A 14,754-nucleotide genomic window follows, 5' to 3' on the forward strand; every position below is an offset into this window, starting at 1 on the left:
TTAGGTACGATGAAAGTTAGGATTATTTCTATGAGAAAATTTTCTTTGATAACTAGTTAATATTTTTTTCAAGTATAGTTTTCAAACTTGGTTTAGAGTAGTTAAGTTCATTCTACGAAATGAGCAACTGTCAATATATGTGTGATATTTTTTATTTTATTGAGATAATTTATTATAAAACTTACTTATACTGACACTATACTTTGGGAAGCTTACTTTTTTCAAGCTTCATATATTTAAAAATTAAAATATTTTTGGCTAAACTAAAGTAGATTGAAATATTAGCCATTCAATATTTATGCATGAAAAAAACAGTAATCTGTATGTAACTCAAAAATGCTTTTAAATATACTGATTAGCTGAAAATTTAAATGTTTAAAACCGAATATGAATCATATGAACTACCAAGGAAAACCTTATCAATAGTTATAGGTATAGGTTATAGGCCAAGGCAGACAGAGTTGAGCTTCTATAATATACGGCTAACTGAGGTAAGCAGCTGTCAACAGGTGGTACTCTATTTTAACCTTATAAGTCTTTAGCACTTGAAGACAAGTTAAAAGTGTTAGTTTTTTATCAAAGGTTAATTAACCAAGCAGACAGGTTAGGCAAGTGCAGTTGGTTTTGAGGTTTTATTTTTGATTAGTGTGTCGATACCTAAGGTTAAACTGCTGTCAAACTCATCTTTCCTTGGAAAATATAAATTTTGAAGCAATATCAACTATTGGTGTACTAAACGCGTTTATAATTTATATATGTGATTTTTATGAGCTTTTGTAAGAATAAAATATTTAATTAAAAAATAATGTTTGTTATCGTTTAAACAGCATGTAAAACTTCTCTTTTTTAGTTCTTAAACAACAGTTGGCCAGATAAATTGAAACTTCATTATACAAATAAATGAGCTCCATAGGATCTTTAAAACTTCAACTAAGATTAATAAAACATTGTAGAATCATAACTATAAACTTTCTAACTAATGATCTATTTTAGGGGTTTTTATGTAGTTTTTTAATTTTTTTTGTGGCGAAAAATAATGATTTGTCGATAATTTAACTAAAATTACAAAAAATAAAAAACAGAAAATAAAGAGATAGATAAAGTAGTATTAGACAGATATAAAACAGAAAAACAGTAAAGACAAAATATAATTAAGAGATTAGTCTTAAAATGCATAGCATGTAATCCTAAGTTCTTAACATTATAAAAATGACATTTAAAATAATAATTTTAACACGGAGTTTAAGAAAAAAAAAAAGAATTAGTTTTTGCATAATAGTTGACTGACAAAAAATTAAAACAAAAAAATCACATTTTCAACACTAATTCTCGAACATTCAGTTTTTGAATTTTTAAACAAAAAAACTACGGTGACCTTTTAAACGACAAAATATTTACAGAGAAACAAAAAACAATTGTTATAGTTTTTAATCTTAGCAGATTTCGACTTTTAAGATTTCGACTGTTTTGTCTACTTAACACTTAAAATAAAATTTAGGTGAAATTTGATTTTGTTAGTGTAAGTTTAAGAAATACTTTTGAAAGTAAACATAAACTAAAACTTTAATAGTTAATCAAACTAATTAGTAACCAATAAACAAGACTTAAATAAGAAACTCAAAACCTTTGCTCCATTTAAGTGCAATAATAAAACTTTATTTTGTACTTGTAAAATTTAAACTAACTACAACTAGGTAAAAAAGTAGTCTTTTTACGAAAATTAGCTAAACTGAGTATTTATATTTAATTAAATTCAACTTATTCCTTACTCTAACTTTCAACGAAAAGCTAATCTTGTTAAGGACCCATAAAATTTACTAATACAAATAAACTCTTTAACTAATGTATAAGTATTTACAGACTAATTACTTTTAAACTAAGTTACATTTAATATATACTTTAAAACTATAAATAAGTTTCTTGCATCTTTTAAAGTAAAAGCTTTAAGAATATAACTTTTAAGTCAATAGTTAAGTGAGAAACTAATTAGGTTTAAAATCTAGCTCATATTTACTTCCAAAAGTATTTTTCAGGTTGTAGTTATTAAAACATATATTATTTAAATTAAATTATTTTTTAGCTTTTTCCAGCATCCAACGCATCAAGAACAGCAACAGGTAAACTAAAATGAGCGAAACGGTGGAACTGTCCCCAGGACCGCTTTCGATTTTTCCCTTCAGGGAAATCCCCATCTCCCTCAATAGTCAGTCCTCGTCCTCGCTCTGTGACGTCACAGGCGTCATGCGCGCTGACGTCGCGGGGCTCCTGACGACGTGCGCCTTCTGGATGTGGGCCTCCCTGGCCAGCTTCATGTTCGAGGACACCTTGAAGTGGATCGGGTACTTCTTGTGGACCAGCTCGGCCAGCTTCTCGTTTTTCTCGTCCCTGCTCTTCTCCCCTGGATCGCTCTCGTCGGAGGACGAAGAAAGGTCAGACCTGACGTCGGAGTCGTTTATCTCCAGCGATTCCTCCAACGTCATCTGGTCCGGCTTCTCCGCCTTCACGGGTACGATCACCTCCTCCTGGGCGAGAGTGATCTTGCCGCTGTCCTGCTTCGATTGCTCCTTCCTCTCGATCTCCTTCTGGTCGTTGTACCTCTTCTGCCTCCTCTTCTTGTCCTTCTCCTTGTCCTGCGTCATCTCGATGAGCATGTCGATCATGTCCCCGTCCATCACTTCGTTGTCTCCGTCTTCGAGACCTTGCGCCTTCTTCACCTGCACCTTGGACACGGATTCCTCCATGTGTCTTTCGTTCCGTGACTTCAAGCTGATTTCCTCGGCCCTCAGAGGTTTGATCTGCTCCTCTTGGATCTCCTTCTCCTCTGCCTTCACTTCTTTGATCTCTTTCTTCTGTGCTTTTTCTTCCTTCGCTTCAACTTGTCTCACTTTCTTCTCTTCCACCTCAACAATTCCCTGCCTCTCCTTGATCTTTGATATCATCTCCTTGCTTTCGTTCAGCAGCTTGTCGGCTTTCTCGATGTCTTCTTCGCTCATCAATTTCACATCCTGCTTGGATTGCGACGACTCCTCTTCAACTGTCACGTTGACTTCTGTTGTCTCTGATTCTTTTTGCTCGTTCGTTTCTGCTATTATCGAAAGCTTTCTCTTCGACTTTTCCTGCTTTTCCTGGCTACTTTGTTTTTTCACTGTCTTTTTCTCTTCAGTTTTCTTTGAGTCAGTTTTGCTTTCAGCTTCTGATTTTTTAGCTCCTTTAGCTTCAACCGATTTGACGTTTTCGCTTTCTTGTTTTGAGGATTTAGCAGTCAGCTTTTTGTTTTGTTCTTCTGCTGGTTTTGCTTCTTTGGTGTCTTTTTGGGTTTTCTCTGAAGTCTTTGCATCTTTGTTTTCAGCTTTTTGCTTGTCTTGTTTGTTTTGGTCTTTTACCTTTTCAGCTGCATTGACTTTGTCAGTTTCAGCTGCATTTTTGTCTTTCTTTTCTTTGCTGTTTTGTTTTTTAAGTTTTTCATCAAGCGCTTCAGATTTGTTATCTTTTGTAGTTTTAGAATTATCTTTTTTGTTTGTAATTTCATCTTTACCTACTTCACCATTTACTTTTTGTTGTTCACCGGTTTTCACATTTGCTTCCAGTTTATGCTCATCACTTTTTGATTTGCTCTTAGACTTTGCGTTCACTGAATCTTTCTCTTTTTTATCAACCTTTTCATTGTGTTTCTCATTCTTGTCCTTTTTGCCTTTCTTTTCAGTTTTACCGTCATGAGACTTCTCTTGCTTGTCATGAGATTTGTCTTCATCTTGGAAAGAAACCTTGTTCTTCTTCTTCTTCCCTTCCTTGTCTTTCTTCTTCTTCTCCACCTCCTTGTACTCATCGCTTTCCACGAACTTGGCTCCTTCCTCGGCCAGCTCCTCAACCGACTTCTGAGGCTTGTACTCGATCACTGCCGACGACTGTCTCTCCATTTTGGGCTTTGTTACGTCACTGTCAACTCTTATCGTTTTTGTTTCGTCCTCGTCGTTAAAGCTCGTGGCTGTTTGTATATTTCGAAGTCAAAACGTGTTTGAGTTGATAACTAAGATGATCTTTTAATGTTGATGAAAATTGTAGAGTTAATGTGAATCGATGAGTGATTTTGATGTAGGTGAAGTCGAACTAAATCACTTATTTATGCAATTCTAGCTCATAAACATTTGTCTGGTCAGGAACTAAATGAAAAAAGGTAGATGATATTTCAATAATGATGATGATAGTAGAGGCAGAAAATTTAAACATTTTAAATGAATTGAGTTTCGCTTTTAAATATGGTTTTCAAAATGGTACTTTATGAAGTATGTATAAGTGAATATGACAATGCAACCCAAATTTGTTATGAACACAGATGATTTCTTTCAAATATCATAAAGCTTCATAAGTCGTTTTGAGTCAATAACGATATACAAAATTCAAAAAAAATTGACTGAATCAACAATTTTAGAAGTTTTATACTGTATAGCATAAAATAACTATAAAAAATTACACTCATATAAAATTTACTGTATACATAATAATGTTTTCAATTTCTAAAACTTCCAAGCTTACAATAGTAGAAATAAAAAATTCTATAAAAAATTTGTAACACTATCTCAAGCACTTGATATAGGTATTAGTATAATTTTAAATTACACTTTAAATAACAGTTCATAACAGCTAGTTTTTTAATCAAGAAGACCTTCCTCAAAGTAAAATGTTTTTTTATGAATAAGTTTAAACTTTTTACTTTAATACATTCATTGCACATCAAACAATAAAAAAATTAAATGTTTACCAAATTAAAAGCTTTATTTAGAATTTAGTAAAGCAAACTAAACAAAACTAAAACGAATTAAAAGTCAAACAGCAGCTTAAAAACAACGGTTTTTTGATAAAAAACTATGGAATAAAATTAGCAAGGTGGGTTTTACTTTTTAAGTATGTAGATCAAACTTAATAATTTTCTCAGTTGCTTTAAAGTATTTAAACTTGTTTCAAATTTAGAATAGGTAAATGATAAATTGAGTTTATGAGTGATAAAAGATGTTATATTTACAATGTAAGTCGGAACTATCCATTAAAAGCTTAACTAATTATTGATTTACTGTTTACCTTACATTTTTGATGAAGTTTGTTCTAAACTGTTCGTAACTAAATTAAGATGATTAATAGTAAATTACTCAAACCCTTACATAGCATGTCATAATCGAAGCTTCTTTATGGGTAAAATGATAAATTTTTATGAGCATGATATAAATTAATAAGCGATCAGTACAGGTACAAATCCTACACACTTAAGTTTTAAGTAGCATTTAAATGTGTTTAAACTTAGTTAACCTCAATAACACTCCATAGGATTAATAAACATGACATCATAAGAGCAAACTTGAAAACTATTTTTCCTCGTTAAATATAAATTACTTTTATTTTAAGTCAAGTTATCAATTTATACTCACCTCCATAAAACTTGGCATCATCGAAACTCTTTGAGGGGTAGAGGCTCTTCCTACCGGGGATGTACCTTTTGACAACCAGGGTCGCGAAACTAGATACCTCACCCTTGCAGTTCTGTGCTGAAATCCTGTATGTTCCTGAATCTTCCAAACTTGTCCTGGAAAATTAAAAAAATAATTGAAACTGATTATCTTTTTGTTACTGTTTTTAGATATATTGAAAATAAAAATTGTGTTCAAAATTTTTTTACAATTCAAGTACACTAAAAAATAAGTATCAAAAAAATAAAATGTTCTGAAAACAACGGTCTTATATTATAAAAATACTTTGGAAAAAACTTTAAGTTTTTTCAAAAACACAATAAAATTTCTAATTAAAGCTACTTAAAAGTTTTCAAAACTTTAAACCAAAAGTTTTATACAAAAGTAAAATATTTGCTAGTTTTGTCTACATTGAATACTAATATTGAATTTTTAAGATACTTACGAGTTTCTATTAATATTTTATAGGATGAAACTTTTACTAAAGTTGTACAGGTTTTTTGAAATAAAGCTACATCGTACTATATGTTTAGACTTACTAAAAAACTAAAAAGTATATTTTTCAATCTAAAGGAGAATCAATACAGTTTTAAAGCTTTGTCATGTGAAGTATTAGATCATGTTAGTGTTTTGTATTACAAAAGATTTAAAAATAAGACAATTAAAACCACATTGTCTGGATATTTTTCAACACAATGTAGTTACGATTATTAATTCCCTGAGGAGTTATCGATGATAGAAACTTATACTTAGGTAAGTTCTCTAAACATATAAAACAAAATTGATTTTAAGAGAAGTGGTCACGATCTATTGTTGTAAAATAAAATGTTCTAAACGTTTTCTTAATTAAACTTTATATATTCTTCTTTATATATAAATAAAAGTTATAAATAAAACTTGCATTTTAAGTTATTTACTATTTATTAACTTTTTTATTATAGTTAATGAAGTGGTAGAAGATAAAAGTCAGACTTGTGGTTGAATATAATTGTAGTCGTAAGTTTCCACTAAGTTTATTTATTAAAAACCTTAATATATAAACTATTTAATCTTCTTCATTCAAACTAATAAAACTTGTCTGTGCACAACTAATCAACACAATACAGTTTTTATTCCCTTGGGTATGCTTTATAAAAACTTGTATGTAATTACCAAGTAACATCTTACTTCACACATATAAGCTGATAACATTTGTTTCAGTTTTACCGGTTAGAGTTTTGAAAGGTTATTTTTCACGTAATCGAAATGTTTAAATATAGTACTCAGTACAAATAAACTTCATCTTTTAATTACTTAAGTGATTATTTTTTTTTTATGTAGTAAACTGTTCATAACAAACTGAAGCTTTAAAAAATATTTTGATTAACTATTACAGTTGAAGCAATTAACAGAAAGTCTGAAACTTTGTTAGTGCCTAAGTAAAAATTAACAAAACAGTAACCTAAAAGCTGTTTAAAGACTTTCTATGTTTCGGCTTTGATTTTAAACGAAAATATTTTGTATATAATTCCATTAAAACACGTAAAAACACAAAATACAAAAAACAAAACTTTTAAAACTAAGTTCAACTTAATTTAATCGAAATCGTATTTATTGTGTAACGTGATAAATAAAACTAACTAAAACACTGACCTGAATATCTCTAATGTGTGAACACCGTATTGTGACGTCATCTTAATGTGTCCTGCATCATCGTTCATTGGATCAATCGGGATCATATTTTTGTACCACGTGATCTTTGGAAGGGGTTTTCCCTTTACCGTGCATGTGAACTTCACGTACATCTGTTTATGAGATTAAATAAATACATATAAATTTGAACTATTTATTTTATGTTTTTTTTTAACTGTACATGTGAATATCACGTACAGCTGTTAAGAGAAGGAATTAGGTTTTATAATAACTTATTGTAAAAAAATTAGTATAAGTTGATTTATTAGTAATTTTCAAAGATATTTTTTGTTTATGTGTGTTTAGTACACATTTTTATGCTGCAAAACAATAAATAAAAGTTTATACAGTAATCAAAGTAAGAATTTTAACAAAAAAGCTAAACTTCTTTGAAAGTTTTTGTTACGAAATCTTGAAATACTTAATTGTTATTTGTATACATTCACTATGAAGACACAAGTATGGATGTAAAAGATTAAGAAATTTTGAGGGTTAATCTTACCAGATTGGTCATCAATTAAACAACTACTGTTTTTCTTGAAAAACGTTTTAAACTAAAGTTAAATCTAGAAGTTTTGCAGTTGTGTACTTTTCATAACAAAACTAAGAACTGTTTTTATAAAGCAAACTTTTCTTTTTACCTACAATGTTTTATCCAAAAGTTTTGCAATTAAACTTTTAAAGAAACGTAGTACTAAACATTAATGAAATGAAGAATTTACTTTAAATGATATGATAAATGACTTTCTTAAAAGAAATAAGTTATATAAAAAACACCGGTATAAATTCTTTCAAACAGTATGAGATATCAATTTAGTGTCACATGTAAAAAATTGTCTTATCGCTAAGTATAATTATAATAAAAGTGCAAACTTTTTCCCAGACAGTGTGAGATCTCAGTTTAATGTCACATGTTGGAGGTCTGTAAGTTGCTTCTCTGTCAAAATCCAAAATCTCGTCATCTCTTTCAAACATCTCCAATTTGTCAGGTCCTCGCGTCTTGTAACTGTTAGAAATTATTTTAAATAAAGTACTAATAAGTACATTTTTCCTTCTTAAATTTAGCTAATGTCAACGTTTTTTTTAAAAAGAATAGCTGAAATTTGTTGTAGTTTTCCCAACAAGTTTGTTCAAGACTTCAAGAAAGGATCAGGCAAGGATCTATCAAAATTAAAAAAAGAAGCAATGAAATGATTAAAACTAACACATAAAAAGACTTCATGAAAGGTTCAGGCAAGACTCTATCCAAAGATTTTCCTTGTTTCAGCATCATTTTAATTTCCTGTTCAGCATCAAAAGAGTCGTCATCGTCAAATTCGTATCTGAAAATTAAAGTTGAGTATTTCTTGAATAAATAATGTTCAAATATGAAATAAACTTCAAACTGTTATCTAAAAAAATTTAAGCATTTTAAAATCATAATGTTAAAACTTTTAGCTGTAAACTACTGGCTGTTTATGTTTCACTCTCTTGACCTAACTTATTTAAAACTTTCAAACTAACTTTGAAGCTTAACGAGACTCTTTCAGAAGTATACAGTATTTGAATTTAACTAAAGTTAATTGGGTCAGCTCGAAAGTAGTATGTCAAATTTTGACTTTTATTAATGAACTCGATCAACCCTTAGTTTTATTAACAACTTTAAAATTCGTCAAAGGTTGAATCTAATTTAAAACCTAACCATTAAGCTTTTGTTCAGTGCATCTAAGAAAAAAAAGAAAACAAATTTAAACAGCATAACAAGCAAAGTCTTATACTATTTAAGTACAAAACATTATTAGAATAAGTTTTAACATTTTGTGTGAAGTATTTCAAAATTAAAAATGACGTTTTAAACAAACAAGCTTCTTTTACCAAAAAGTAGTATTAATTGAATTTTATAATAACGAGTAATAAAGAATTATTTTTTTCTTGAGTAAAGATTTATAGCTTTAAAGAAAACAGGATTATAACTAACTTAGAATTAAAATCTTAATTTGTTTATTCTTCAGAAACTGTTTATTAAACTACATTTACTACTTCAAGTGTATCCTTATATGTATTTATAAACCAAACAAACTCTTTATCAGGGACTTTTTCTTCCTCAAACTCAAAATGTTCCGGCTCTTCGACAACTTCAGGAACTTCTTCCTCAACCTCATCATGATCTTCCTCCTCTTTAATATCTTCTTCGGGAATTTCCCTTTCAAACATCAAGCTCCCCTTGCTGTGTTGCCTCGACAACCCGGGGGTCTTGTACCCGACCGAGATCCCTTCAGCTATAGAGTCTCCCAGACTCGACCTCCTCTCGAACTTTTTCCTCTGAGGGGATCCACCCTGACGGTTTCTGCCATGGGGAAAGTCCGACTGGCGCGACGGTTGCCGCGGCAACGACTCAAAGTTGGAGGCTCGGGAGGGGTGGCGAGGAGGGAGCGAGTCGTAATTTGAGACTCTGCTCCTCGAACGCTGATTGGGCAGTTCCGAGTTGTACGACATCCTGCTTGACCTTCTCATTGGGGGATTTCCCTCGAAACGGGGGTTGGAGGCGGTGCGGTAGCCGTCGTCGTAGCAACCATCCCGGTTGCCACGCGACCTCCTACCACTAGGTGGCAACCTGCTGCTCCTGCTCGAGGGTCTCCTTGTGATCTCTGGACTCGCTGATGCGTATCCGTAGCTCCTCCTTCGCGCGTCGTAATCGTAGTTGAGACTTTCGTGACCTGAAGAGAGAGATTTAAGAAAAATTAAAAGTATAAAAGTAAGAAGAAATCAATATAAGGTTTTTTTTTAAATATAAGGTTTTCTATAGCTTATATTAATTTAAGCTTATTTATTCTACTTGCTTGACATTACGTTGATAAATAAAAACTATTTATTTTTATCGCCCTATCAAAAAAAAACATACAATAATGATCAAATAGTTTTAATTTTTTTTATAATTTTTTTACCTCCTACATCATCGTCATACTCCACAAATTCCTCATCGTCGTGGTACTTTCTATTTCGGGAAAAACCCTGCTTCGAGAAATACCCATCGTTCAAGTCGTTCATCGCGCTCTGACTCCTTCTGGTGGCGGAACTTGGCGGCCTGTAACTCGCACCGTGGTCGCCATAGTAACCGTCATGAGGTTCCTGGTAGTCGTCCTGGTAACGATTTCTTCTTGGGGAAAGACCAGGAGCCTGGGGTCTGTCGTGAGTTTGGTGAAAAATTTAAGAGTGTCATTGTTTTTTTTACTTATAACAAGATGATAAAAAAATATTATTAAACAACAAAGTATTTAAAGAATATTGTAGTCTTATTTCAAAAAAGAAACTAAGATTATTGTTTACTATTTGTTATTAAAAAAAACTACGTCCCAGTTCAGTATACGTTTTTGATTACTCAGTTAACAAATAACGCCCTTTTAAATATTATTTATATTTATAAATGTTTCAACCTGTTATGGACGCGGTCGTATTGTACGTCTGCCTGGTAATGGTCGATTGGCCTGTAGTATCCCCTGTTCTGCTTGACATGGTACGGATCCTGTTCTTCGTAATACGTGTCTGGTATTTCGTAGTCTTCGTAATTCATGTCGTCATAAGTTTGAAGCTGCTGACGTAACGGGAGAGAATAGGATTTTCTAAGAAAAAATTGAATAAATTAAATGTACTCATATGTTTATGAGTTTTTTTGAAATGGTGATGTTAAGGGATTTAACATTTCATTTAAGGATATATCTAAAGAGTAAGAACTTCTGAAATTGATCTAAGACTGTATTAGATAAAAAGTTGATAATATACTTTTTACTGAGTTTCGTCTCAAAATAACTCTTATTATAAAAATGCAGATATATAACTAAAATCTAAAACTGTTATATAAAAAACTTTATTCATTTATAGATGTGAACAGCTTACAACACAAGTGTTCAGTTATGTTTTTTTAAATACAACTTAATTTCACTCGTTAAGTCAGATGTTCACGTACAAATTTGTTCTAAACAAATGATTAAGGTGAGTATCACTTTAAAATTTTGAATATTGAATAAACTTAGTGTTAGATAGCAATATTAGATAACATATACAATACATCTGATTTAGTTCAAAACTACTGAAAAACCTGTTTCTATCCATAATTTCGTTAACTGAAGGTTCGTACATTTGTTCAAGCTCCTGTTGAAAAATTGACAATTTAAAACACTAACTAAAACTTTATCAATATTTTATTTTAAATCTAACATATAAAGTTTAACGCTCGTTTATTTAAATAAAAGGAAATTTAAAATTTTTGAAGGTTTATCAGTAAAATGCAATTTTTGTGCAATTACTTTCAATATAGATACTTATTACTTCTAATACTTTTCGGCTTTTTAAAAATATTGTTTTTTGCAATAGTATAACTTTTCAGACCAAGTTGTATGGTCAAAAAAATGCTATTATAAGTTTATTGGAAATGAGAAGCTAAAATTACTACATTAAACACTAGATTTATTAAAGGTAAAATAAAATCAGAAAGTTTTTTTTGCATTCAAAAGTATGAAAAAGTTTCTATATTTAATATTTTGAAATATTTTTTTTAACTCTTTACCCACTAGACATCATACCTGTTCATCGGCAAGCAACGCGTTGACGTAGTTTTTCTGAGATTGGGGTCTCACCACTTGGTGGCTTCTTACTGACATCAGTGGGGAGGGGGTTCTCCCGCGGTAACTGTGGGGCATGCTGCTGTCTCGGTATCTAGGCAACGAAGTGCATCACAATAAGAATGCTTCTGATTGGTTAGTTTTACAAAAGCTGTCGAGATGATGGAAAGCGTAACAAAGCTGGATGGTTTAAGAAGCAATTTAATAAATAAAGGCAACTTGGCTTAGAATTAATACAAACTACAACAAACAAAATATTGATTTAAAGAAAATTAATAAAACTGTATTTATACCAAAAACTAGTTAAGCTGAATATTCAAAAGCTACATGAAAAGCAACAAAAAAACTTGCTTGGATAAGAAAATTAACCAAACATTACCAACAAAAACGGCGAATACATACTTTTTTTATTTGATACTTATTTTATTAGCTAGTATATGTAAGTTTTTTAGACCATCTTTATCAAAGATAAGCTCCGAAAATATCAAACGTAAGAAAATTGAGGTATTATAGTATAAATGTAATTAAGGTAATATAAATGTAAGAAACTTAAGCTTTAAGTTCGTAACAATCTAACTTTTGAGTTTAAAAATTATCTATAACAAATTTTAAGCAGACTAATCATTATTTTACTTAATATTATGATGACAATTGATACTTACAATAGAAAATGGCATATATTTAAAGCAATTGTAAATTTGTTATATACATATTAAAAGGTCTGTAGTATACTTGTCTGTAAATTCTAGTCATTTATTCGTAGGCGTTAAAAGAAAATTGCTTTTTATAATACAATACTGTATCATAAAAAAATACTTTACAGCTAAACCATCTCACATTATTATATAAACATCATTGAGTATTGATTTTTATATAACGTTTAAACTAGAAAAACAATATTTACGTTTAACTAAATTTGCAAATGTTATGGTACATTTGAAATCGTTATTACTTATAAAAATCAAGTAAGATGCAAACTCAATTAGTATTTCAAAAAAAGCTGATTAGAAAACTAGTAAAAAATATGTTTTTATAGAATAAGATTTCTTTATATGTAAACTTTAATGAATAACACTTTGTCAATTAGCTAGTTCTCAACAAGTAATCGTTATTTAACCTTTTAGCTGAGAAAAGCATTAAGCAAAAAAAAAAAATCGAGAAGCTTTTTATGACGTCATAGAAACCTCTGGTCACCAGGTACACCATAGGGACTGTCGACACGGTTCAGGTACACAGAGGTGTCATGGGGTGTCATGACGTCATGGTTGTCATAGCAACCGTAGTCATCACCTTGCCCATAAAAGGGCATCTTACATTTAACAAGTTAAACCTGAAAAAATTATAACAAACTCGGTGATACGTTGTTATAAAACATAATTTAAGTTAAACTAATTAAAATTTTTAAGTAAGTATTGTTGAAGGAATAAACTTTTAAAATATTAAACTGTTTGTTTAAATTTTATATTCTTCTTTAAATCATAAAACACTGTGTTGCTTAGATCAAGATTTTTTTTAGATAAAACTGGGCTACTAGGTTTTTATTTTAAAATAAAATTTGTTATTAAGAAAACTAGTAACTGTTTTCAACATAAAGAAAAATACATAAACTTTAAGTAAAATAGAAGTCTGTAACAAGTTCTTACTTTCAGTTTATTTATTTCAAATACATTTTTTTTAAATGGTATAGCTAATTTTACATTTTTAAGCATATTTATCGAGTATAGACTTAAAAGACATCAATAGTTTTATATAAAAAATAAAACTAAAACTTCAAAAATTTATTTATTTAAAAAATGCAGAAAGAACGGATATTTATATATGATTAAAAAACAAAAGAACTTTAAAGTTTCAAAAAATTTCGGATCAAACAATCAAATTTAAACAGAAACATTTTTTTCGGATGTTGTAAAAATCACCTTAAAATAAATATAAAAGTTTTGTAAAGCTTTGTTATTATATAAACTTTAGTTTTCTTTAGGCTATAAACAAATACATTAACAAAAAGTTACAAGATGTTTAGGCTAGCAATTTTATTGAAAATGCAAACTTATTTTTGAGTTTTAGCTTAGAGTAGTGCTTAACTAAACGAATAAAGTAGTAAATATCACATTAACTCAAGTAAACAAAAAATATTTGTACTAAAATAACTACATGTTTATATTTGATTAAGTTAATATAATTTTACAATTTAAAAAGTTGTACTTTTTAAGTAAAACTTAAAATTTAATACATATTTATAGTTTAAAACATAGTTTACAATCGAGCATACTACATTGTTATGAGTTTTTTTAGTTTTTAAACATAGAAGTAGTTTTGATATTTAATAAGTATACGGTACTCATATAGACTATTTTTAAAGTAAAAAAAGTTATAATTTTCATAAATAAAATTGAAGACCGACAATAGTTTTACCAAAACGTATTTGAAATTTTATTAATATGTTTTTATTCATATCTCGATACTTTTTTTTTTGTGTATATTAAATATTAAGTTCTAAGCTTTAACAAAAAACAAGCTATAAAACTATACATATTTGTTTTATTTTACATGCTTAAAGGACTAATAGTTTACAATATTGAGCTCTTGTTATGTTGTACAAAATATAATTATAACTATATAATTAATATTAATTCAATAAACTAAATTAAATTTAGGTCTAGAAACTTATAGAATGTTTTAAAAATGCAGTTTTGATTATTTTTCCAAACATATTAAACAAAAGAAAATAGACAAAAAATGAAAGAAATCGTCTAACACTAAAATTAACCAAACAAAAACTATTTCATTATGTCTTTTTAATACTTCATTAAAGTTCTAACAATCAACAAATAAAAAACATAACTTGTTTAAACTAATTATATAAAAATAAATAAACCTTTAATGCTTTCGTAATTGTTTATAGCAACAAGTTTAATAACTTAAAAATAAAAATAAGAAAAAAAAAACTTATATAAACTGTTTACCATTTAAACTACAAAAAAAAAGCACTTAAAAAAAAAAATATAGTGTTTAAAAAAACAAAACGA

The 14,754-nt window shown here is 29.4% G+C and overlaps 1 protein-coding gene across 1 annotated transcript; it reads right to left on the reverse strand.

Moving 5' to 3' along the window:
- Window positions 1–1,086: 1,086 nt before the first annotated feature.
- LOC145844094 (uncharacterized) lies at window positions 1,087–13,054 on the reverse strand. The gene is made up of 11 exons (XM_082951441.1): window positions 12,913–13,054; window positions 11,690–11,822; window positions 11,206–11,258; window positions 10,544–10,729; window positions 10,055–10,293; window positions 9,190–9,826; window positions 8,336–8,452; window positions 8,004–8,136; window positions 7,092–7,243; window positions 5,421–5,575; window positions 1,087–3,985 (listed from the first exon to the last, which is right to left on the reverse strand). The coding sequence occupies exons 1-11, from the start codon at window positions 13,035–13,037 to the stop codon at window positions 2,205–2,207; spliced, it is 3,711 nt and encodes a 1,236-aa protein (XP_082807567.1). The 5' UTR covers window positions 13,038–13,054; the 3' UTR covers window positions 1,087–2,204.
- Window positions 13,055–14,754: the final 1,700 nt, after the last annotated feature.

Source organism: Thalia democratica, chromosome 9, assembly GCF_965202585.1.
Source record: "Thalia democratica chromosome 9, ktThaDemo2.hap1.1, whole genome shotgun sequence".
Lineage (NCBI taxonomy): Eukaryota > Metazoa > Chordata > Thaliacea > Salpida > Salpidae > Thalia > Thalia democratica.

Excerpts from the sequence above, each read along its gene's own strand:
- LOC145844094 (XM_082951441.1), bottom strand. The coding sequence starts at position 13,037 with ATGCCCTTTTATGGGCAAGGTGATGACTACGGTTGCTATGACAACCAT. Across the intron at positions 8,453-9,189 it reads GAAAAAGTCCCTGATAAAGA|ATACGAATTTGACGATGACG; the intron begins GTTTGTTTGGTT and ends TTTAATTTTCAG. Across the intron at positions 5,576-7,091 it reads CACACATTAGAGATATTCAG|GACAAGTTTGGAAGATTCAG; the intron begins GTCAGTGTTTTA and ends TTAATTTTCCAG.